Source organism: Odontomachus brunneus, unplaced genomic scaffold, assembly GCF_010583005.1.
Source record: "Odontomachus brunneus isolate Ranch 3 - 2012 unplaced genomic scaffold, Obru_v1 Obru_scaffold_019, whole genome shotgun sequence".
NCBI lineage: Eukaryota > Metazoa > Arthropoda > Insecta > Hymenoptera > Formicidae > Odontomachus > Odontomachus brunneus.
The window spans coordinates 2781351-2804421 of NW_022639469.1; the positions used below are offsets into that span (position 1 = coordinate 2781351).

The 23071-nt window shown below is 34.0% G+C and overlaps 9 protein-coding genes across 25 annotated transcripts in view; 4 read left to right on the forward strand and 5 right to left on the reverse strand.

The window, feature by feature from the left end:
- The window catches only part of LOC116841941 (peroxiredoxin-6), a 1505-nt gene extending 338 nt beyond the window's left edge, over positions 1-1167 (reverse strand). The window contains exons 1-4 of the mRNA XM_032810474.1: positions 1016-1167; positions 625-781; positions 276-493; positions 127-199 (exon numbers count right to left, since the gene is read on the reverse strand). Of these exons, the coding sequence (XP_032666365.1) occupies positions 127-199; positions 276-493; positions 625-781; positions 1016-1101 (534 nt within the window). The 5' untranslated portion in view covers positions 1102-1167. The remainder of the gene's footprint in view (positions 1-126; positions 200-275; positions 494-624; positions 782-1015) is intronic.
- LOC116841935 (N(6)-adenine-specific DNA methyltransferase METTL4) lies at positions 775-4140 on the forward strand. Of its 3 annotated transcripts, none has more exons than XM_032810459.1 (7): positions 775-923; positions 1609-1871; positions 2001-2365; positions 2545-2719; positions 2814-2985; positions 3068-3304; positions 3702-4140. In XM_032810459.1, exons 2-6 carry the CDS (start codon positions 1617-1619, stop codon positions 3262-3264), a joined length of 1164 nt encoding a protein of 387 aa, XP_032666350.1. In that variant the 5' UTR covers positions 775-923; positions 1609-1616; the 3' UTR covers positions 3265-3304; positions 3702-4140. The 3 variants fall into 3 exon arrangements, with proteins under 3 accessions (XP_032666350.1, XP_032666352.1, XP_032666351.1); XM_032810461.1 differs by lacking the exon at positions 775-923 and adding an exon at positions 980-1001; XM_032810460.1 differs by lacking the exon at positions 775-923 and adding an exon at positions 1187-1335.
- Positions 3306-6487, reverse strand: LOC116841936 (UDP-glucose 4-epimerase-like). Its single transcript, XM_032810462.1, has 7 exons — positions 5889-6487; positions 4777-5026; positions 4502-4615; positions 4250-4426; positions 3910-4090; positions 3540-3821; positions 3306-3467 (listed from the first exon to the last, which is right to left on the reverse strand). The coding sequence occupies exons 2-7, from the start codon at positions 5020-5022 to the stop codon at positions 3379-3381; spliced, it is 1089 nt and encodes a 362-aa protein (XP_032666353.1). The 5' UTR covers positions 5023-5026; positions 5889-6487; the 3' UTR covers positions 3306-3378.
- A 379-nt stretch (positions 6488-6866) lies between these two features.
- On the reverse strand, positions 6867-8801 carry LOC116841938 (40-kDa huntingtin-associated protein-like). Of its 3 annotated transcripts, none has more exons than XM_032810469.1 (8): positions 8606-8801; positions 8294-8394; positions 8161-8207; positions 7856-8058; positions 7579-7780; positions 7372-7474; positions 7154-7272; positions 6867-7057 (listed from the first exon to the last, which is right to left on the reverse strand). In XM_032810469.1, exons 2-8 carry the CDS (start codon positions 8377-8379, stop codon positions 6888-6890), a joined length of 930 nt encoding a protein of 309 aa, XP_032666360.1. In that variant the 5' UTR covers positions 8380-8394; positions 8606-8801; the 3' UTR covers positions 6867-6887. The 3 variants fall into 3 exon arrangements, with proteins under 3 accessions (XP_032666360.1, XP_032666358.1, XP_032666357.1); XM_032810467.1 differs by having other exon boundaries at positions 8294-8529; XM_032810466.1 differs by having other exon boundaries at positions 8294-8801.
- Positions 8802-9046: 245 nt separating this feature from the next.
- On the forward strand, positions 9047-13245 carry LOC116841937 (glycerophosphodiester phosphodiesterase 1). 3 transcript variants are annotated; one of them, XM_032810464.1, is made up of 6 exons: positions 9047-9383; positions 9473-9891; positions 10493-10668; positions 10788-10989; positions 11512-11741; positions 11864-13245. In XM_032810464.1, exons 2-6 carry the CDS (start codon positions 9556-9558, stop codon positions 12003-12005), a joined length of 1086 nt encoding a protein of 361 aa, XP_032666355.1. In that variant the 5' UTR covers positions 9047-9383; positions 9473-9555; the 3' UTR covers positions 12006-13245. The 3 variants fall into 3 exon arrangements, with proteins under 3 accessions (XP_032666355.1, XP_032666356.1, XP_032666354.1); XM_032810465.1 differs by having other exon boundaries at positions 9479-9891; XM_032810463.1 differs by having other exon boundaries at positions 9047-9891.
- Positions 11758-16670, reverse strand: LOC116841933 (dystrotelin-like). Of its 2 annotated transcripts, none has more exons than XM_032810447.1 (11): positions 16534-16670; positions 15885-16021; positions 15609-15816; positions 15194-15437; positions 15005-15116; positions 14552-14718; positions 14370-14485; positions 14060-14282; positions 13664-13997; positions 13281-13577; positions 11758-13167 (listed from the first exon to the last, which is right to left on the reverse strand). In XM_032810447.1, exons 2-11 carry the CDS (start codon positions 15982-15984, stop codon positions 13046-13048), a joined length of 1923 nt encoding a protein of 640 aa, XP_032666338.1. In that variant the 5' UTR covers positions 15985-16021; positions 16534-16670; the 3' UTR covers positions 11758-13045. The 2 variants fall into 2 exon arrangements, with proteins under 2 accessions (XP_032666338.1, XP_032666340.1); XM_032810449.1 differs by lacking the exon at positions 16534-16670 and adding an exon at positions 16296-16512.
- Positions 16671-16774: 104 nt separating this feature from the next.
- Positions 16775-20193, forward strand: LOC116841934 (serine/threonine-protein kinase RIO1). 8 transcript variants are annotated; one of them, XM_032810454.1, is made up of 8 exons: positions 16775-16867; positions 17165-17234; positions 17457-17582; positions 17666-18329; positions 18816-19203; positions 19317-19516; positions 19619-19903; positions 19986-20193. In XM_032810454.1, the coding sequence occupies exons 3-8, from the start codon at positions 17521-17523 to the stop codon at positions 20079-20081; spliced, it is 1695 nt and encodes a 564-aa protein (XP_032666345.1). In that variant the 5' UTR covers positions 16775-16867; positions 17165-17234; positions 17457-17520; the 3' UTR covers positions 20082-20193. The 8 variants fall into 8 exon arrangements, with proteins under 8 accessions (XP_032666345.1, XP_032666342.1, XP_032666343.1 ...); XM_032810451.1 differs by having other exon boundaries at positions 16781-17011; positions 17091-17355; XM_032810452.1 differs by having other exon boundaries at positions 16781-17011; positions 17091-17234.
- A 74-nt stretch (positions 20194-20267) lies between these two features.
- LOC116841940 (DNA repair protein XRCC3-like) lies at positions 20268-21815 on the forward strand. Of its 2 annotated transcripts, none has more exons than XM_032810472.1 (5): positions 20268-20433; positions 20535-20729; positions 20898-21028; positions 21199-21405; positions 21474-21815. In XM_032810472.1, exons 1-5 carry the CDS (start codon positions 20418-20420, stop codon positions 21681-21683), a joined length of 759 nt encoding a protein of 252 aa, XP_032666363.1. In that variant the 5' UTR covers positions 20268-20417; the 3' UTR covers positions 21684-21815. The 2 variants fall into 2 exon arrangements, with proteins under 2 accessions (XP_032666363.1, XP_032666364.1); XM_032810473.1 differs by having other exon boundaries at positions 20919-21028.
- Positions 21343-22953, reverse strand: LOC116841939 (RNA pseudouridylate synthase domain-containing protein 1-like). Of its 2 annotated transcripts, none has more exons than XM_032810471.1 (5): positions 22651-22953; positions 22327-22570; positions 21955-22231; positions 21560-21863; positions 21343-21477 (listed from the first exon to the last, which is right to left on the reverse strand). In XM_032810471.1, exons 1-4 carry the CDS (start codon positions 22870-22872, stop codon positions 21716-21718), a joined length of 891 nt encoding a protein of 296 aa, XP_032666362.1. In that variant the 5' UTR covers positions 22873-22953; the 3' UTR covers positions 21343-21477; positions 21560-21715. The 2 variants fall into 2 exon arrangements, with proteins under 2 accessions (XP_032666362.1, XP_032666361.1); XM_032810470.1 differs by having other exon boundaries at positions 21542-21863.
- Positions 22954-23071: the final 118 nt, after the last annotated feature.

Sequence of the window (23071 nt, forward strand, 5' to 3'; positions counted from 1 at the left end):
AAAATTTAAAATATATATGTAATGTTCATAACTTTTTTGTCGATAAACATCACATGTATTTTACTCAGTTCCAAAGAATACAAAAAATTCGTTCAATAAAAAAAGATTCAAGTTTCTAATATTTACCTTCCAATCCACAGGAGTTGCTACTTTGTACTTCTCCGTAAGCTGGAGTGATTCAATTACTCTTATTATTTCACTATAAGTTAAAATATAAAGTAGTAACATTACATGACAAGATATATCATAAGATAGAACATAATATTAATTCTTACTCGAAATTTCGTCCAGTAGTAGCTGGATATAAAATTGATAGTCGCATCTTTTTAGCGGGATCAATTATAAACACTGCTCGTGCTGACATTGGTAATCCTTGGCTATCCACCTCCATAGGATCCAACATTCCTAGCAATGTAGCTAGTTTTCTGGCTTCATCTTCTATTATCGGGTATGGAAACTCTTTGTCTGTTATCTCCCCATAACTTTTTATATCCTGGAATATTATATCATTTCTTATAATACTAATATGTTCTAATGATATTTGTAATATATATGCACAATAAGAAATATAAATGTTGATATTTATAGAGCCAAGTATATTACAACTATTTATTTTAAGCATACTTCTATCCATTTACGATGGGAATCAATGGAATTGCAAGAGAGTGCAATGACTTTCACTCCCAACCTCTTAAATTCAGGCATCAATTTTGCAACTCGTGCTAATTCAGTTGTGCACACTGGTGTGAAGTCATTAGGGTGGGAAAACAAAATAGCCCACCTATTTAAAAAAAAATGTTATGTGAAACACACCTATGCTTAATAAATTTATATAATTTACAAGTTGCAAATAATTACAAAATATGTGACTAAATGAATGCAACAATAAAAGTGCTACAAATATTTTGTTCTATGTGTGTGAGGTGTGTATAATATAATCATTAATATCTTATTTACATACACATCAATGTGACAGAGTAAATAGTATAGGTTATAGTACGGTAAGTGTGCTTACGAGTCGCCTAGCCACTCATGGAACTTGATCGTGCCTATCTGCGTGTCTGCCGTAAAGTCTGGAAATATTTCACCTAATAGAACCATAGTGCTATTGTAATTTTAACCTTATAACAATGCAAATACTACAAAGTTTTATTAGTAAATGGAATTATCAAGGCAAAATTCAATGACGAATACGAGTGTGACACCGGCAAATGGCGGTTATAGCGGCCGATATCGTGGTTAAAGCATTGCACCTTTTGCATTTTATTTCTGTTCTGCCCTCTTTCTCACTTCAAAGTATTAAAATATACTTGTCTCATTCTTAACACAGAAAGTGTAAGAGAACGCAGGTTATAAAACAGGCAAAAAATGAACTTCATATAATATAGATTTTTTAAACGAACAAATTCATGGCATTATTTCATTTATGAAATATATGTATATATTTATAACCATAATCTCTGTATGTAGTATTCGTCGACATATAGTATGTAGTACTAATGAATAGATAATTATCAGAAGATTTTATAATGGTGAAATAGAGAATATATATTAAAACTATATAATAATAAATAGTATGTGTGCTTAGTAGTATATATTACTTTCTAGAATAAAACATGAGTCTCCTTTTTACTAGTAAAGAAGGTTGGATTATATCTCATTTGCAGTATCTTAATGATATTTACAAAAAAGTTTTTAATGACAATGCATTTTGTTCTCTGAAATTTAATAAAATGATATTCGAAATTAATTCACAATATTTGAGGCAAAATCAAATAGCTCAGACTTCTCAAGATAATGCTGCTTTGTTACATGGTAAAAGTAAAAGAAGAAAACGTTCAAATACATTGCCACAAAAGGATTTGGAAGAAGTAGGTTTCAATAAAAAATATATTTAATTTAAATTTGTTTTTTCAATTTTTGAAATAAATTTCTGATCTTCCAAATATACAAGACTTATACATGCTTATGATTTTTATCTTAAGTACTTTTTGTGACAGGTTCACCATATTAAAGAAACATTTAATATAATAATATCTGCTGCAAGAATAGAAGGACTCTTTTGTGGAAATATTTCTTCAGATAACAATGAAGTAGCACGTTTAGCTTCTAAGAAATTTTATATGGATACTTATTGCCATAAAGATGAGAACTTGTATGGCTCCAATGATACAGATGATGCTATTATATCTGAGGCTCACAATAAAAAATATGTATTTCCAAAAAAATGCACATTTTATTGCTACGATGTAGGAGACATCGAAAAGAAAATGGAGTTGAATAAACAGTTTGACTTCATACTTTTAGATCCACCTTGGTGGAACAAGTCGATCAGAAGGAAAAAGATGAAATATGCTGAAGCTAGGTAATCTTGAATAATTCAATATAAACTAGAGAAATAATAGAATTTTAACTCAAAGAGAATAGTTGATTTTATATAATCATATATTTAATTTATTTTTAAATTTTTGTGAGAGAATAAGTATATAATTTTTAACTATGTTAAATACTCTGTAAGAAATGATGTACTATTTATTTTTACAGCTATAAAATGATGTACAATGAGGAATTAGCCAAAATACCAGTAGGTAAACTGTTACATTCTACTGGTATTGTGGCTGTATGGTGTACTAATGCACCTAGTCATTTGAATAGTATTTCCAATGAGATGTTTCCATCTTGGGGTGTTACTTACAGAGCTAAGTGGTACTGGATCAAAGTAAGTTATATTTTTAGTAAAATTTTTGTTTAATACATGATAACTCAACATGTAATCAATATGAAATAACATATAACTATATACCTTTTTTTAGGTAACACAGACAGGAGATACAATATGCAATTTTAACTTGGCACCTGGAAAGCAACCTTATGAATTATTAATATTAGGTTCTGCATTGAAAGAAGACAAAATTAATATTCCTGACGGCAAATTGGTGATTAGCGTACCCAGTGCAGTCCACTCTCACAAACCACCTGTGACAGGTGTAAAAACTAAGTCGATAAAAATTATGTTGCATATAATATTTGTGATAATATGTTGAAGTAAACTTGTTTATATTTTAAGAAATTATAAAGGAGTACCTTCCGAATGAACCAAAATGTCTAGAAATTTTTGCAAGATATTTGCTACCTGGATGGACGAGTTGGGGTTTGGAAATTTTGAAGTTTCAGCATTTGTCACTGTATCAAATTTTCGACGAAAGTAAGAAAGTTGAAAACAATACTGACAATATAAAAGGCGAGACTGAGAGCAGAAATTAAATGTAAAGTGTAAAAACAAGCTGACATAGATCATAAACACGTAAGTTTTATAACGCATCTTGATTCTTTATTACAAATTTCGTTTCTGTATAATCCCCTCAATACAATTCATCGTTACAATATGTTATTTGCATTAATACCGTTCTTTAATGGAGTCCGATAACCGTGCGGATTCATCGTTTGCCACCTCCAAAAGTCTTGACCTGCATTTATCGTTCGTTAGAAATTATCTAAATTAATGAGAACACGCGTATCCGATTGAAAATGTCACTTACACATTTGCTCGACATTGTATTTCGCTGTCCATCCCAATTCTTTCTTCGCCAGATCTGTGTTAGCGTACATGGACACAATGTCACCCTCTCTCCTTTCTTTCATGACGTACGGTACGGTAGTACCAGTAACCTTTTCAAACGTCTTTATTAATTCCAATACAGATACACCCTTGCCAGTACCTAAGTTGTAAATTTTTAGCCTGAGATGCTCTTTGTGCAAAGCGTTCAGCGCCGCCACGTGACCCGATGCTAAATCCATAACGTGAATGTAATCACGGATACCTACGGGAAGGACGAAATAAAATTATTATATTACGCACGCAATTAAATTACACTTTTATGCTCACTCGATACCGAATACGATATAAACCTGTGCCATCTTTCGTAGGATAGTCTCCGCCGAATATAATCAGTTCCGGCTTGTGCCTTAAGGCGACTTGAGCGATATACGGCATCAGATTGGTAAATGGCTTCGTCGGATCTTCCCCGATTAATCCGCTACTATGCGCTCCTACCGGGTTGAAATATCTTAGAGATATAATGTTCCAACTCTGTGTAAAAAACAAAAGGAGTTTTTAATAAAAAAGGAAAGTATAAGTAATGCGATACGCAAAATTTCTTGTCTAATAATTAATCCTAAAAATTTAAGTGCCGATTTAATTGATGTGTTTTATGTTTTGCATGAATTCGAGATTTTTTTGTGTACGCACCTTTTCAGCTCTAGATATATCCTTCAGCATTTCTTCGATGAAGTATTTCGTACGGCCGTACACATTAGTAATATTGCCGGTCACGTGGTTTTCCGTAATTGGCAATTCTGTAGGCTCCCCATACACCGTGCAAGAGCTACTGAATACTAATTGAAAACAGCCAGCCGCTTTCATCACCTATGACCGAAGAGATGTGTCGGACTATGAGAATGTTTCAAAAGCGTTCATGTAATATATTCCACTTTTTTTTACCTCTAACAGATTGATAGCACCGATTATGTTGTTCCGGTAGTAATGAAGCGGAACTTGCATCGACTCGCCGACTGCTTTGATAGCCGCAAAATGTATTACACAATCTATTTTGTGCTGAAGAGGAAAAATTATAACTTGTATTTACAACCAATAGAATCATTCGTTTGCTTCGATTTTGTGTTACACAAAAGAATAATCATAATTAAAGGTATTTACGCGCAAATATGTAGTTCGCAAACATTTTAAAGATATAGGAAATACGATTTTCGTAATACCTTGTTGAAGACGGATTCGAGCTTCTCTCTGTCGAGCAGGTCGCAATTGTAGAACGTAACTTTCTTTCCTGTTATTTGCTCGACCTTCTTGAGCGCCGCGGATTCACCATCGGTTTCTGTCACGCTGTTTGCAAAGTTATCTATGGCTACCACGTCGTATCCGCACTCCAGAAGCTCGACGATGCAATGACTGCCGATGTAACCGGCGCCGCCGGTTACAAAAATGGTCCTCCAATCTCCCGTCATCTTCCTGACAAGAATAATTGACTTTTAACTAACGGATTTTTCCCTCCGTTCTTCTTTCTATTTTGTATGTAAATGTAAAAAATATGTATCGATTCAAAACTTTTTTAAGGTGATAAAGCTATTGAAGGTACGAACCGAACTTGTCTATAGGGAAACACTATACTTGCAAGCCAACGAATGCAGGTGCTTGGGGCATTCACCTTCTTTCAAGTGAGCAAAGAGAGTTCAAGGTCGTTGAAACACGTGGTAAATCATTGTGGCAGTATGAACGCGGTATTGTATTAGTATCATTTGATGAAATGAAGAAGAACGTGTACGCGGAGAGACGAATATCTAATAAATATCTGCTCGTATATACAACGAGCAATTAGTACTTGACTGATTAAATTTTAAGTGTCTCGGAAATTGTTTCGCTTTCGAATGTTATATACGTGTGTCTGCATACGATGCGTAACTGGAAATTTTCTTAATTTATCAAAATCGCGAGTCAATTCTCGCATAATTACTTAACGGTATTCGATTTCGAATACCGTTAAGTGATTCAAATTTTTCATTAATTTCTGATATCATATATTTTTTCAACATTCAGCAACATTGATTTGAAATCGCGAGTCTCTATTACACCTTGATTTTTAAATTGAGGAATTAACAGGCGTCCTTGGGATTTTTTAGATCACAAGAGATTGTTCGCGTGAAGAACCTGCTTATTACTCACATTTAAATGAACAGATTAACGCGTCGCTCTGACAATTTTTCTCACGAATATATACAGTGCAGTTTTTATTATTTTACTTGTTACGTAGGGCCAGTAAAGACTTTCGAGCTTTTTATAAAAATATTAAGCAATATAATGAAGAGTTTATTACCTCAGATCGCGGTTTAAGTGCTAGACAATTCAGCGAAATGCAACGATTTCGATCCGAAGGACTCCGAGGAACTTTCGCGTGATGACTGAGCCTCTGCCTTGAATAGTAGCCGTGGAGGAACGAAGGACTTTATCGTGGGACGCGAGACATCCCCTCCTCTATAATGCCCCCGTACACGTCGCCATACCGGCACGCACACTATACCCTTCCTTCCAGCTTCGCTCCGCTCCGTTATATGATTCTCGTCTAAAGAGTTCCTTCTTCACCTTTCACGCCAACTTACCGCTCATACCGCGAACGAGATCACACGAAGCGACGCTTCGCTCCCGCATCGCGTCGACCGCATTCACCACTTACAACACTACTCGATTTGTAAGAACGCGGCTCATCATCAGTTGAGCAATCGCTCGTCTAGACGCAGGAACCTGTTTCGAAGAGACTAATAACGTAATCGCGTGAAAAAAAAAAGAAAGACGAGGAGCCGAAGCATCCTCCATTCGTCTCGAGGAATGTGCTCCGATTTTCGATTTCAGCGGAGCGCGTTTACGGCGAAGCCGCACTTGTGTGAGGGCGGTCTATGACGAAGATTACGATTTTTAGTAGCTTATTATGTACTTATGCCGAAAGTACTAATAGCGAATTGCGACACGATTTACATTCTTGTGTCTAAAATATAATTAACGTTAAATACATGTAGTTTTGAGACGTATATTCGCTAATGTTAACGTAGACGTAGATAGGACGTAAAATAAATCTCTATATTCTCGTTGTTTTTAACGAAGATACAGTGCAGAAATGTCTCTTCATCCGTTAAGATCATCAGCACTACGTTGGGATCTAAACCGTTGCCCGAATTCAACAAAATATTATTGTACGAACGATCTTCGTACGTTAATGTTTTGCTCAGTATCGGCCGTCATAGAAAAACCATCGACCCATAGAACATATCAAATGAATCAAGAAGAGAAACAAGTTGCATCAGGTTGTCTTGTTGCATATTTACTGCGTCGATAGTACTTGTATCAATTTATGTAACAATTCCTTTTGCTCCGTATCCAAGTAAGGATACAATTCGCTCTCCAGTTCTAATACCGCTTGATAATCGTGAGACTGACACGCTAATACGAGCGATTGCAGTAATAATAATTCATCTTCGCTCATATTGAGACCTGCAATGTAAATCTCTCATAAAATTGAAAATAGACAATGATACTGTATTAAATAGAACTAACTGTAATACCATAATAGACAGAATAATACTGTACCATTGTTCACATTTTCTTCTATCCATGCATATTTTTCGAGAACTTGAGCGAGGGAGGGTGTTAGTCTCTGTGGTGATGGCTGAAGAATGAGTAGCAGCAATACTCGCGTCACTTCACACCTAAATTTTACCATATATTTTACCAACAATTTTATCATATATTTTTATTTATATATTACAAATGTATTTTTACCATTTTTATATAAATCATTATAATACCTATGTAAAATAGCATTATAGTTTCCCCTGGCACCAGCCACAACACAAGCTTCTACAAATTCTACAAATTCATTGAGTATTTGAAGTGCCGCTACATAATCTCCTGTGGAGATAAAATTGTTATATACAATACTGAATGCTAAATGTTGATATAAAATGATTGTATAAATTCATAAAACATGATAAGAACTTTATATAAATGCTAACCTTGATTTATGTAGAAAGATACCAAAGTATTGATAGCTTTGGATGTAGGAAAAATATCAATTGCTTTACGTAGCTGTTGAATTCCAGCAGGACTTGGACCCAATGCTAATGCTAGTTCTACTGATAAACCAGCAGATATCGTATTAAATCCTGGTTGGTTAGTACATCTTAGCATGGAATGACTGAAACAACTCACAGCAGCCTAGAACATATGACAAGTAACTTCAGATCTTTATTTTCACTTGATTTTCACTATAAAAATACATTATTCAAATACCTGTATATTTTCTTGACCTATAGAGGGACATCCTATATCACTGTCTTTCTTTTCAGCTGTGAGAAATTGTCTTCCTGCTTTTATTAACAGATTTATTTCAGAAGATACATTCTCCAATGTACCTTGACATCTAGCAGCTGCTAGCCAACATAATCCTGCATATTGCCATAATTCCTTCTGCTCACATTCAGTAGCTAAAGCACCTTTGAACAAATATATCTATTACATGTTTGATCCTTTTAATACAATTAAAAATTTAACCATTATAGAGATTATACACATATTGCTATAAACTAAATACTTACTAAATTGATCGCATGCTTCTGCAACATTTGGTTTCCTCAAAAATCGTCTAAAAGATTAATAAAATAGTTATTTATAGTCTATTGTTGATAATGATTTCTAATTATGTGTGATTATTTAAAGACATTCTCTTACTTTTTTAATTTATTCGAAATATTGTGGTATTTTGTTAAAAGATCTATTGGTTCTCCTGTTCCTTGGCTTTGATTACTATGAGCCATATTTTAATTTACAACCTATGAATTAGATCGGTGAAATCCATATTTGACGTTTACATGACAAGTCTACATATATGTGTGTAATGCTCGTCTTCAACATTATTGTTTATTTGAACGATTATTTGGATTTAACTTTAAAAATGTGGTGTAATTCTATTAAATATATTTAGTTTATTATTTAGTCTAATAAAAGTTTAAACGATAAACAATTATATATGAAATTACATACACTCAAGTAGGTTATAAATTGCCATGCTAGGTCGGTAAACGTAGATACAGATGCTAAGTGATAAGAAAAGTTACTGCGCCGTGTGGCTAGAATAAAATAATTTAATTTCAGTGAGACAAGTGTATATATATATGTCCCGAATTATACGAATCTTCTAACAAGGAACACCGTTTTCAAAGTAAACGCTATAAAAAGAAACAAATATGATACTAAAACATAATATTTACATGTTTGTTCAATCTGCCATTGAGTCGTACTACTTGAAAATAAGAGTTGTTCTACATTAATTGCAAGCTCAAGGTCGCAAGAAAATTGACCAATCACAGTCAATTCTTCTTTGGTCGTAAGAAGAACAATTGACTGTGATTGGTAAATTTTTTTACAACTTGCGATTTGCAACTAATGTAGAACCGGCCTAACGTTCGTCTCTCTTACCATTGAGTTGCACCACGACCTCAATTTTGGCGGTGGAAACAGCATAACGAGCTTCGGGATAGTGTATATGTCATGTACTTATCACAAGTGTGTGATAACGTGGATTTGCAACACATTACTATTGATTGATCTAAAATCTCACGATTCCACACGACTCCGTGGTGGTTCAGTGGCACCAAAATCTGTATCAATTAATGCATATCCGCGTGACAGATTGATACGGCACACGAGCGAAAAGAATGATGCGCAGCGCGCGAAAGGCTGACAAAATATTTGCGTCACGAATTAATCTTGCACGCCTTCGCGTATCTCATGACAATTTGCTGCGATCGTGATTTACGAAGTAATAATCTTATCTAAGTAAAACTAAAAATCCGACTAAAATTCGCGTGATCCATAACTCGTCCCACAAATCCTTCTTTTTTTTTATATGACGAGACGCTGATAAAACATCAAGCGCAATCCTGCAAGCCCGTAACCATCGTAATTAGACGGGATAGAGAATTAACATCAAAATGCACGAGATCGTCGAGTTAATCGTAAACAGCGCTTTGCTATGGATATTCCTGCAAACGACGCTGAGTGTGTTGGTTACTGTCCTGTACGAGTTCAGTGTTCCTTGGATTGTTTGGGGTTTGTTGATCATCTTAATTGCGCTCAAACTGATGCGAATATCACCTCCAGCTGCCAGTGCTGTGCAGGAAATATTGGGTATAAATCCACTCCACCTGGAAAAAGATAACTCCATGCCTGAGAATCACGGTAACGGAGAGCAATACTGCATGCGAGTGGTGGCCCACCGTGGTGGAGGATACGATTATCCTGAAAACAGTTTGTCAGCTTTCAAAAATGTAAAATTATATATTTCAGTGCTGTCTCACAATCTTACTAGTCATTCTCATTCCTAATTATGTTTTTATTGGTATCAGCTCTGACCTTTGGTTTTCCTAAAATGTATTGAAAGAGTGTGACTCTTGAGTTATATGTTGATAATTGTTGTATTCTGCTATGGAAACTATGATAGATCTTTTGTAATAGAAATTGCTTAAAGTAGTATACTTACAATATCTTAAGATGTTTGTGTGTCTCTCAATTTTATGATTGGCTTATTTAACATTGCTACTGCTTGATAATGTAAATTGCAGAAAGTGAGCTAATTAATATATATTACTTATTAATAATATTAATACTTCATTGTCCTACATGTTTAAATTCTTGAATATTTTTTCTGTATTCTTAGTTGTGTTTTTTTTTTTATGTATATATTGTTTATATACATAAATATATATATATACATAAATATATATATATATATATATATATATATATATATATATATATATATATATATATATATATATGTATAATATATATATATATATGTATATTTTATGTATGTTGCCTTAGAAATATATTATTCTAATTTCTCATGTCATTTTCACTGTCTTGCAGAGTAGAGGAAAGGGCTGTACTACAGTAGAACTCGATGTAAGACTAACAAAGGATAACATTCCAATAGTATTTCATGATTCAACGACTGAGAGACTCACAGGCCAAATAGGAACAATCAGCGAAATGACATGGGAAGAACTGCGAAATTTAGATATAAGTTATAATCACCCACTTAGGTACAGTTATATTTCAATTTATAATCTTGTAATTTACGAAAAATGCGTCTTATATATAGTGTTATAACCACATCATTTGGAGTAGCCTCATGCAAAGAGAAATAACTGTTTTGCCAAAGGAACAAATTTTCCGACGGAGAGAAGATTCCGCTGTTGCATGACGCATTGCAACAATGTCTGGACAACGAGCTAAGAGTAATCATAGACATAAAGGAAACTAAAACAGATGTTGTGCAAGTTGTTCTCGATGTGTATAAGAAATACCCGAAATTATTTAAGAGAGGATTCGTGACATGTTTTAATCCAATCATTCTGTACATGGTATGTATTTTACGACAATTAAGACTTCTGACTACTCTCCGTGGAATTCTTGATTGATAACGTCAGAAGCGAGGGAATGCATGCTCAAAACTTCTATGAAGCAAAGTCAAAATAAAAAGGTATATCCAAAAAATAATACTTGGAATAAATTAAGCATACCTCTAATATTTCAGGCACTTTTCTTTTGCTCTAATTAATCAATAAATAACTAAAATTAACGTGACATGCAACTTTTCTTTTTAACTTATATTTCCTCATTATTTTGTCACGTTAATTTTACAGTTATTGATTGTTAGAGTAGAAGGAAAGTTTTGGAAGTATTTTAGAGGTGTACTTAATTAATTGCAAGTTTCAATCTTTTATATATCTTTTCATTTTGACGTACTTTGTAGGAATTTTAGACATGCATTTCCTCGCCTCTGACATCAAACATTAAGATGATCGCTGCGAGTGGCCAGGAGCCTTAATAATTCATATTTCTTAAGTTAACGTGAAAATTTGCTCTTATACGAACGCGTGTAGATAAGGAAAAAAGAGCCACGCATCATGGCGAGTCTCGGTTGGAGACCATATTATTTCACGAGAACGTCGTACGCCGGCCTGGAAAGCCTCGGCTCTGTACGATTTCATAATCCGTTTAAACATTTGGCAGTTTGCATTTTGGAGACTTTATACGAATGGCTGTTACCGCGCTTCGTTTATTACGTCGTAGGTGTCTCTGTCATGTTGTTACACAAGGATATAGTAAATCCGTAAGTCGGTCACACATTAAATTTCTCGTAATTTTATATATATAATTTTCTCTATATTTATGACAAATATATATATGTACTTTAGTGAAGAATACAAAATTATGATATAAATCTCGTTTTAGACGCGTGATAGAGCGATGGTTCGAACGCAACGTCCGCGTAATGGCATGGACGGTGAATCGGCCGTCGGAAAAAATCCATTTCTCGAAGGTTCTTAAAGTTACTTATTTAACTGATACGTTACATCTAGAGAAGGATATGTAGTGACACATCCGAAGTTATTCGTTCAGTATTAAACACAAAGACTTTCGTATTGTATGCTTGACATTAGACACGTACAAATTGTTCTACTCTCTTGTATGTAGATTACGTCACAATCAATCATCTAGTCGGTCCCATTAAATTCGATCAACAACGCATGTTATTTTTTAACATAGAATGTAAAGTATTCGTTTTTATATGTAATCAGAGATGAGAGAATATCTATCACTTTTTATATATTATATTATATATATATATATATATATATATATATATATATATATATATATATATATATATATATATTGAAAAAACGTGCGACAGGAAGATCGAGAACGCGTACATAAAACTTTTATGTTGCTAGAAATAAATTATATTGTACTTTGATGTAAGAACATATTTTGTAAAAGTGAATGTATGTGCAAATAGCTACGACACAATGAGACAATGTATAAAAGACTTAAGTATGGACGGAGTTATAAATGACTTTTCGTGTTGTAGTGTAATTTAACTAAATATTATAATCTATAATTATCGTAAGTAAATTAATTATTAATTATTAAAATTACTTTTAAAATTACTTACGTATATAAAATTTACCAATTTCTGTTCTATTTTAAGAACATTGTCTTAAAAACTATGCAATATAGTTCCTCGTTATTGATAGAAATCTTCGAAATAGATTATTTCTTTTCCATGATTGCACAGATATTATATAAATATACATACAACACATATAAAAAATACTTAATATTTCAAATGGCCATTTTATAATTAGTGCTAAGTATGGCTATTTGATTTAACGGTTTATAATATCGATTTTCATATCAATTATTATCGTTTACAATAATTAGATCACATTCATCTCTTCCTTTTAGATATATGTAATGATGTAAAAAAAATAGCATATTTACAGATCACTTTTAGCAGAATTAAAAGGATTAAAAAATAGGTGCCTACGATTGCAGTGAAAGAGAAAAGATCGAATGTGATCTAAAAATTTCTAAATGTTGCAATATCTAGATTTACAGTTAAGGCAGTCTTCAAACAATTGTAGTAAGTTTACTTTTACGAGACTCCATACCTTCGATAAGGCCAGTTAATAAATCTTCCATCTCTGTAGTAGCACGTTTCAATTTACAATTGTCGTTGCCATCGTACGACTCTGCAATTCATGATGTATTTATATAGCAAGATAATTTCACCGCGAAACGGTTGTTTGTAAATATAATATTCTTTTATACATGCATCTTCTTTCGACAATAAGTGATACTTTACCATCGAGTAAGCAATCATTGGCAACCATATTTTGCAGTCTCTCCAATATATCATTGAGGTCTCCTTGAATATTTTGCAAGCTACTGTGCTGCGAGTGTTTATCAGGACGTTGTAAGGAAGACGGAGTATTGTCCCTGTGGATGCCGGTGGGAGATTGTGAAGCTGCCAGTGACAAGTCGTTATCTGTACTGCTAACCGCATTAGCCGTGTAGTTATCCTCTTTGCAATTCGGATTGCCGGCGGCCAACCACTGAGAGAAACCACTGTCAGTTGGATTCAATTCTCCCCTTCTTGTTCCTGGTAATTAAATACATACGTTCACAAACACTTCTCTTAATAATTATTTTTGGTTAATAATCACTATTGACACATTCTATACTTGCCTCCGATCCACGTGCTTAATTCTATACAACTGTTTTCTGGTATATTAAATCCAGAACTCGTGGAGGCTTCCTCGACACAGGGAAGACCGTTAGCGTTATGCTCTTTTATTGTATGTTCTATAGGTAACGATGTATCGAAGCTACCAGGTGTTATTTTGTCTTTTCTATGGTGCAGCTTAATCCCTTGTTGAATATTATTTTGTCTGATAATTGGACTCAATTCAAATTCCAACGGCAAGGCTGTAAGCCTGGACGATAAAGGCTGCAACATCGGAGTGCTTTGCATACGAGTGATAATATGCGGTGCTTGAGCCGCGTCGGTAAATAAATATTTCTGCAAGAAAATTAAATGGATTAATAAATGCGTCTTTAAACAGTTTTCGATGATTACCGTACCTTAAGTGTTTTCAATCGTTGCAACTGAGATTCGATGGTCGTTCTATGACGCTGCAGCCTCTCCGCTTTGGTACCTCGTATGTCCAACAGTTCGATCTGCAATTGCCGATTTTCCTCCTCCAAGTGCGTTATAATACTTTGTAATTCTTTCTGTGGATCACTGAGAATTTTTCGCCTAATCGTACTCCTTAATGAACCACAATCTGCACGCCTTGTCTCGTTACTGTATGAAAAAGCATCACAGTTATACCATATATTATGAAAATATGTATAAAAATATAATTAGCATTAGTGAAGTGTAATTAGCAACCTAACGGCATCCGCAACTAAATCATCTGCGTTTATCGTAACTGCTCTAGTAGGACACAGTCTCAGCTTATTCCTGATTAACTCAATGATCAGTTTTGTAACTTCGCGATGTGAAGTCTGGAAAAGGAATGTGCGACGTGAGCATAACTTATATATGAAAACACAAAAATCAAAATATCATACCTTCACGCAATATTCGCGAATTGGATGTTTTAGCTTGTGCTTGTTTGACGTTTTGCCCAAGAGAAAGCAATTCTGGCATTGATGGTACCCTGTGCATTTCAAGCATGTGTATTTTGGTCCCTGTACGGGTGTTACTTTACACGAGGAACATCTGATGTTGTGCACAACTGGAAGAATTGTTTATATCAGAGCTCGGAACAGTTTGCCAATTTCGGCCGATTCTTGGGAGCTACGCCTTCTATCTCTCCCTGGTCACGTGGCGGGCCAAGAAAGTGACGGTCGTGCCTCTAAGCTTGGAGCCGCGACTGGTCGCGACTGTCACTTTATTGGCCCGACAAAGAGGAGATAGAAGGCGTAGCTCCCGAGAATCGGCCGAAATTGGTAAACTATTCCGAGCTCTGGTTTATATTATAATCATACTTAAGTGCATGATCATTTAATGTTGCGACTTACTATGTTCTGCAGATTTTATTCGATTGAATGTTGTTATCCAGATCAGTAGAGGAGGTTCCTGCATGATCCACGCGGCAAACTCCGCTTCAGTGACTCCGAGACAACCTTGAGACTAAAATTTAGAATATTAACAAGGTAGTTTAACATAGGCTACTTTTATATATGATAACAGCAGTAATTTTGTTATACCTTCACGAAACAGGCATCTATGTGCAGCTGAATCTGTTCATATCCATATGCTACATTTTCTCCAAGCATTTCTGTTATTTTGCAGATATTTGTTAATAATGTATGCAAACCAGCTCGAGACAAACATGCATTATGATCAGCTAATTGCTGGTACAGATACCCATATTTTTCTTGCAACCTGCCATTGCTCAGCAATATTAATACAACTTTTACTGAGAACACTAAAATATTTCTAGTATTTTGTCTGCAATGTCAAAAATATTTTTTGTTATTAGCACTGTAGTTATTACAAGGTACTCTTTACAATAATACACATATCGCTTATTTAAAGTAATCAAAAATTATAAAGATATTTGAAGAGAATACAGCAAGATTGAAAATATTAATGTAATGAAAAAGGGATATAAAAACTTACTTGTCAAAAGTATGCAAGATACAATTTGTGGCAAGCTTTGATGCAAGATCAACATCAAAATTGAAATTACTTTCTTTTTGTGCTGCAAAATAGATATCAGACAGAACATCCTCGATTTCACTTGGATCTAGATTAACACAGTTTTCTGTGATAGATAGTCTATGACGTTCAAAGACTCCTGCTATTAATCCCAGCTGTACATGTTGCACTAAATAAAATAAAACAGTTGAAGACACCAAACTCACTGGGTAGTTAATTGGATAAGAAAAATCTTACTATTTAGTTCTCTGTGTAATATTTGCATCTTAGCGGCAGTCCTATAAGATGTATAACGAATAGCATTACATTCTTGCATAGATCTCATGATATTCTCCATGGTTAAATGTTGATAATCTGAGTTTTTAGATACTTATCTGTAAATTATTTTTTAAATATAAGAATTTTAATTTGTGTTGAGATACAGATTTATATAGTCTTTATTATATTGATATGAAACATTATTTCTTTTTAGTTGTACAATTAAAATAATAAAATTAGAATACTTCTTTCAAAGTGGCATGTTTCTGGATATTTCTTTATACATTAATTACTTGTAAAATCTATATACAGTATTATGTAAAATAATATTAATTATACTATAAAAATGTTAAATATTTGTTAATTATTTGTGTGCTTAGAAAACGTTACATTTAATTTTCCGCTTATACACTAAAAAACTCTTGGAATAAGTTTTTAGTCCCAATTAGTTGTTTAAACAAGAACATAATCATCTTTATATTTCTGAAGTATTAAAAAGTATAATTAACTACACGATACTAATTAATTCCACATGTAGACAACGTATACATTAATATGGTGTTAAGATAAGTCGTGATAAATACGTTAGAAAACAATGTTAATATAGAAATTCTAGAAAAAAACTTACTCTCTGTCATCTCAACATAATCACATAGTTTAAATATATTGATGTAAACAAAAGAACGGTCAGCGTTAAGTCACAAGTTATGAAACGTATAGATGGAGAAACGCTGATACAAAAGCCCATTGATAGTTGGTTATCGGATAAATCGAATTTAGGCTCTGCTATCTCCGTATAGAAAGTCAGAGTTGACGGTGGCGCCTAGCAGTGTCGAGAACATGAAATAACCATATCAGCGTAGCTGATTGGCTAACACTAGGTCAGCGTCATGCTAGGCCTCGTTTGACACCTTGGAAAATTAGTTGCGTTTTATCGCCTTATTTTGCAATTTTTCCGTGAAGTGTGTATATTATCGTGATCCTCACAGCCGTAAAATGTACAGCAAACTCAGTGATACTGGTGATACATTGTGAAAATCGAGAAATTAAATGTGTTCATACAGGGTGGTATCTCAGCTGTCAAACCACCGTGACGGCCGAAAAATGTAACACTATTTCAGGAATTATTTTACGATGCTACGTGATATATCAGCCAGATATTTGAGTTTGCTGTTTTTTTTACAGGTTTCAGGATTAGGAAAATATTTGGTTCTTCAAGGAAAAATAAAATAAAGCAATAAAACGCAACTATTTTTCAGTATGTCATTTCTCGCTTCTGACGTCATCAAACCAAGATGGCCGCCCTAGAGATAGCAGAACCTTAAAAATGTAGGTGGCACTGACTAGAATATAACAGTGTGCACCACACCGTATGGTCCTGAGGTTTTCATTATATTGCGAGATTATACGTGATTTTAACAGATGCTATTAGTTCCGATCTATAATAGATGTAATAAGCTTTAAGCCGTAAGAAATTAATCACGATTAATTATTCTTCTATAATTCGACTATGATTGATCAATTTATTAAAAATTATTACCCCTATTGTAGATCGCCAACTTAAAGGACAATACTGTGAACATTACCTAACGAGTTCTTCGTAGAAATCACGATCATGGCAGAAATATTCGAAGAAGGTCAATTTAGCGACGCTGAAGAGGAAGAAGTAACTTGCGAGTAAGTTTTGTTATAAAATCGTTTCACTTGTATTCACTTCACATGTAAACATTTATCTATCATTTGTTTACTATATATTATAGTGACCCTTTTTTCAGGAAGACCCAAGTTTACAAAACAGCCACGAATGAAGGAAAATCTGCCTCTTTCTCAAGTCCCATGACGAGTCTCGTGGAGGTGGCAACTAAATTGAAAATTGTGAACAGTGAAGATGATCTCTGTGAAAGTGACATTGAGAGTGACACTCACTGCGATTGGGACGAGGACAATATGCGTGGGAATACTGTCGTGAAGACAAATGCACAAACTGCCAATAATCGACACGTGTCCAGCAAAGTCGCGAATTACCAGCCTATGAATAAGTTGCTGCGCCGTTACGCAGATAAGATCAATATGGAGAAATACGAGGGTCCTTCATTGTCTAATTATGTAGTAAACGTATTGATAGAGAACAATAAACGTACCGAGAAGGGTCGCATAAGAACGAAGGACAAGCAGGATCGCGCGACGGTCGAGCAAGTGTTGGACACTCGCACAAAAATGATTCTGTTCAAGCTGTTGAACAAGGGACTGATAGCGAGGATAGACGGTTGCATTTCGACTGGGAAAGAGGCCAATGTGTATTACGCGCTCTCAGCAACGGGGACGGAGGTTGCCATCAAAATATACAAGACGTCCATTTTACAATTTCGAGATCGCGACAAGTATGTGAACGGTGAATTCCGTTTCCGTCACGGCTACTCCAAGGTAAATGCCCTGATGACTGAACCAATAAGAAAGCATGGTCAGTTTTATATTTTTGTTAATAGATAATTAGTGGAATTGCTAACAAAACCAATGTCTATATAAAACTTTGGTTTGTCAACTTTGGTTTGTTGATAGAAGATGTAGTAGAAAATAAAGCAACTGACAAGATAGATGTCTCAATGCTAATAACAGAAGATAAAGTAATCACCAAATATCAATTATAATTTCAATGAGATAGATAACACTGGTTAACCAATAATTAAGTTGAAAAATGGAATCATGTCTTAATTACTAAATAATACAGACTCAATGATCAAATGCTCATTGAATATTATCAATTGGTATAAAGTAAAAAATAAAAAGAAATATTTTTTGACAAAATTTTGACAAAAAAAAATATATATATATATAGATATATATTTTTTTAGATATATTAGTGTCTCAATCATTAGGATAATGTTTAATTAATAGAATATTTACTTTAAGCACAATCCGCGTAAAATGGTGCGAACTTGGGCGGAAAAGGAGATGCGGAATTTGGTGCGTCTACAACAAGCTGGCATAAGCGCACCCAAGCCGATTTTATTGCGCAGCCACGTATTACTGATGGATTTTATCGGTGCGAAAGGCTGGGCGTCACCGAAACTGAAGGACGTCGTACTGACCGCCTCGAAGTTGACTATGCTGTATCGTGAATGCATAGAGATGATGTGGAAGATGTATAATAAATGTAGGCTCGTTCACGCCGATCTGAGCGAGTACAATATGTTATATCACAATGGTTCACTGGTAATCATCGATGTCTCACAGTCTGTGGAGCACGATCATCCTATGGCGTTAGAGTTCCTCAGAAAGGACTGTACTAATATCACAGGTACCATGGCACAGGCAAACATTCTGTAAACAGTTTGACTTATAAACAAAATGAATATTACTATAGGCCTGTATATTTATATATCTGAATCATTTTACTTTTATTTCTAATAGAATTCTTCAAAAAGCATAATGTAGCTGTTATGACGGTCAAAGAGTTATTTGACTTCATAACAGATCCAACCATAAACGAGAATAATATGGATGAATATCTGGACGTGATGGACGAAAAGAAGAAGCAGAAAGCGGATCAAGAGAGCGATTTTGAGGAGCAAGTCTTTAAACAAGCTTATATCCCGCAATCATTAGTTCAGGTATTGTTCATCATTGCGATGCATAAAAGTGCACAATCTTAGAAACAGAGAGGTTTTTTTATTGGAGTTGTGTAGAAACTTCTAAGCTGAATTCTTTCATAGGTGATCGATTTTGAACGCGATATCAATCTCGCGAAGTCTGGCAAGGAAAATTTGATTTACAAGACATTGATCGGTTTAAAAACGGATTTATCCAAGCCTGCGGAAATACCAGAGATTCTTGCTGCTAGACAATGTAAGGATGATGACAATGACACAGAAGAAGACTACGATGATAGTGAGAGTGATAATGGAAATGACAGTGATGAAGTAGATGATAAACATAAGAATGTGGGCACATCAATAAATATAGTTAGACGCAAAGACGAGAGTCCAGAAAGTAAAAAAGTAAGATGTCTATTATATTTCTTACCTACACAATAAAGAATATTAATGTGTATGTATTAAAATAATACATGTTCGATTTTAGGCGCGCAAGAAAGCAGTCAAAGAAGAACAAGCAAAGAAAAGAAAGAACAAAATAAAAAAGCACGTGAAGAAACGTAAAACAAAAAAAATTAAATAGATTTTTGTAAATATTAAAAGAAGTACAAAAGAATTTTATAACACGAATATTTAATAATGTTCAAGCGAGATTTGGTTGTACCGTGTGTAAAATATATCTCTTTTTTCATTAATTTTCAGTATCCTTTTTTTACCCTGTATATTTCGTTCAAGGATGTGAAGATGTATTTTCTCTCATGAACGGAAGATGGCGCCATAAGAGCAATAAGAATAAAGAGTATCATCTGATGCTCAATCCATCAAAGATTTACTGAAATATGTTGAACCAAAAGCCAGTTATCTAAATAATGTACATATCCGCGCGATATATCGGATATATCGAAAAATATAATTAGAAATGGAACATTTGTTAGGTATTGTTTTGAAAAAAAAAAATTTTTATTTCCAAATGTTGAATTGTACGAAAATTTCTATAGTTGCATGTAACATGTTTTTCTCTGCGTGATTATGTCAGTAACGGAAGCTGTTGGAGAACAAGAGAGATTTGTGACAACTGGTTGTTCAAACTTGGACGCGATATTAAAGGGCGGCATACCCTGTCGTGGTATCACGCAGTTTTACGGTGCAGCTGGTACTGGGAAAACGCAATTGGCCTTGCAGTTGTGCCTTACCGTCCAATCGCCGGTGACCGTGGGCGGTCTCGAAGCTGGTAAGAATTAGCGTTATTTTGGAATAATATTTTGCGATCTTGTGCAGCAGCAACTGAAAGATTTTCTCCTGCAGCTGTTCGACGTCACAATATTTCTGAAATCCTTGATCTGAATATGTAATGTTTTTAAATATAAGAAAAAAATGCTGGAGTTATTGATATCAACAGGTGCCATATACATTTGTACAGAGGCTCTTTTTCCGTCAAGGCGGTTGCAGCAGTTGATAGAGAATTCTGAAATAGCCAAAACTTATTCTGTGAATGGAGATGTAATATTTGTGGACCATATATCTACCATTGTAATTATAGTCATATAATAACACATTATAATTTATTAAAATTTACAATATTAAAAAATACAGTTGTTAAATTATAAACTACATGAAATTTAATAATAAAGATAATAATAAAGATTTAAAAATAATAATAAAGATTATATTTATCTGATTTTGTATTAAATACATTAAAGGATGAATTGGAATATTGCCTGTATCACAAGGTTCCAGCACTGATGAAAGCTCGTAAAATAGGATTACTAATCATTGATTCGATAGCTGCTCCTTACAGAGTGGAGGATTGGGAGGATCCATTAAGGGGCAAAAGTTTAAGAAAAGTTGGAAGACAATTGCATGAATTAGGTAAAAATGGTGACTTGTGTGTAATCTGCATCAATCAGGTAAAAAAAATATGTTATATATGCATTCATCTGTCATATATCATGTATTAATCCTTATATATTTGTAGGTCTCTGCAATTATAAATAGCAATATTATTTCTGATTATGTGGATGAGCAGCCAGCTCTAGGACTTACGTGGTTAAGCATGATTACCTCTTCTATACGTTTTTATAGAAGAAATTCCACACGATACGCTTGCATAATGCTAGCCTCACACTTGCCAAGGATTACCTTCAATTTTGAAGTTAATAGATCTGGAGTTAAGGCAATTAAATAAATCTCTATGATGCTTTAACAAAACTCTCTATTTTATTCCATTAATTTGTATATGTCGCGAAATATATTCTCATCCAAAATCTTTGTTATATTTGTCGCCTTATAATCGGATAATACAGAGACATCAAACGGATCTGCTGTTCTTACATCTAAACTTTCAATATCACAGTTTAATATCAACCTTAAAAATAAAAAATTATAATAATTAAAAAATATACAATGTATTTTAGTGTGATGAATTAGGAAGCTTAGGTTCTCTGTGTAAATTATACCTGAGAGAATGAAGGTAAGTTCTGTGTGGCTCTGTGTCTTTGCCTTCACTGTAAGTATAATCTCCTATAATAGTATGTCCAATATAGTGACAATGCACTCTTAGTTGATGCCGTCTACCAGTGCTAGGTGCCAGTAGTACTTTAGTAGCAGCCTTATTTTTCCAAAAACCATGTTCTAACACTACTAGTACAGTAGTGGATCTACGTGGCTTTTCACAAAAAATACTATCACTTGTACACATTTTGTGATTACCATTTTTCTCTCGAATATCATCACCTAGAAAAGAAACATAGATCTAAATTTGGAATCAGTGATATCTAAATTAATTCTAGCCTAATCTTATTGCAATGTTGTTATATACAATTGCTAACCTATAGCTTTGTTGATTATGATATAAGGCTCATGTATATGGCCATGCACCAATGCCAAGTAGAATTTTTGCACTTTATGATTTTCAAAGGCAACTGATGCTGCTCTAGCAGCTTTCTTATTTAATGCTATGCAAATGACACCGCTCGTGGGATAATCTAATCGATGCACAAAGTGAAATTCGTGGCATAATTTTGGATTAACCAAGTCTGGTAGCATCTTTTTTAATTCTAACTGCAAAGTATTCTGGAAATAATATTTGAAAATAATATTTGATTCATATATTACACTTACAGATATTACACTTTGCATAACAACAAGCTCACCTTTCTGTCAGGATTGTCACTATTTATATACATATCATAGGGCTTATTGACTACCAAAAAGTTCTCACTACGATGTACAATCTTGACAGGACTATGTTTCTCATCCAAATCTTTTATTAATATTTTCATATAACTTTTTATATATCGGATTACCAAGTCTGTGAGACTACAGATGATTAAAGTACACGTGTGTAAGAATTTACGAACGTATATTTTAACCATTGTGAAAATGAATATTACTCATCTTTGACGATACTTCCACCTCGCGGCCATTTTATCTGAACAGCTGATCGAGGAAAATTTAATAATGCACCATCTTTTTTTTTAAACTGTATCAAAAGTGCATTTGAACCGTGAAAGAATACGTGAGAACAACATAAATTTGTATAAGAATACAGAAAATAAAAAAACTTAGTAGTGT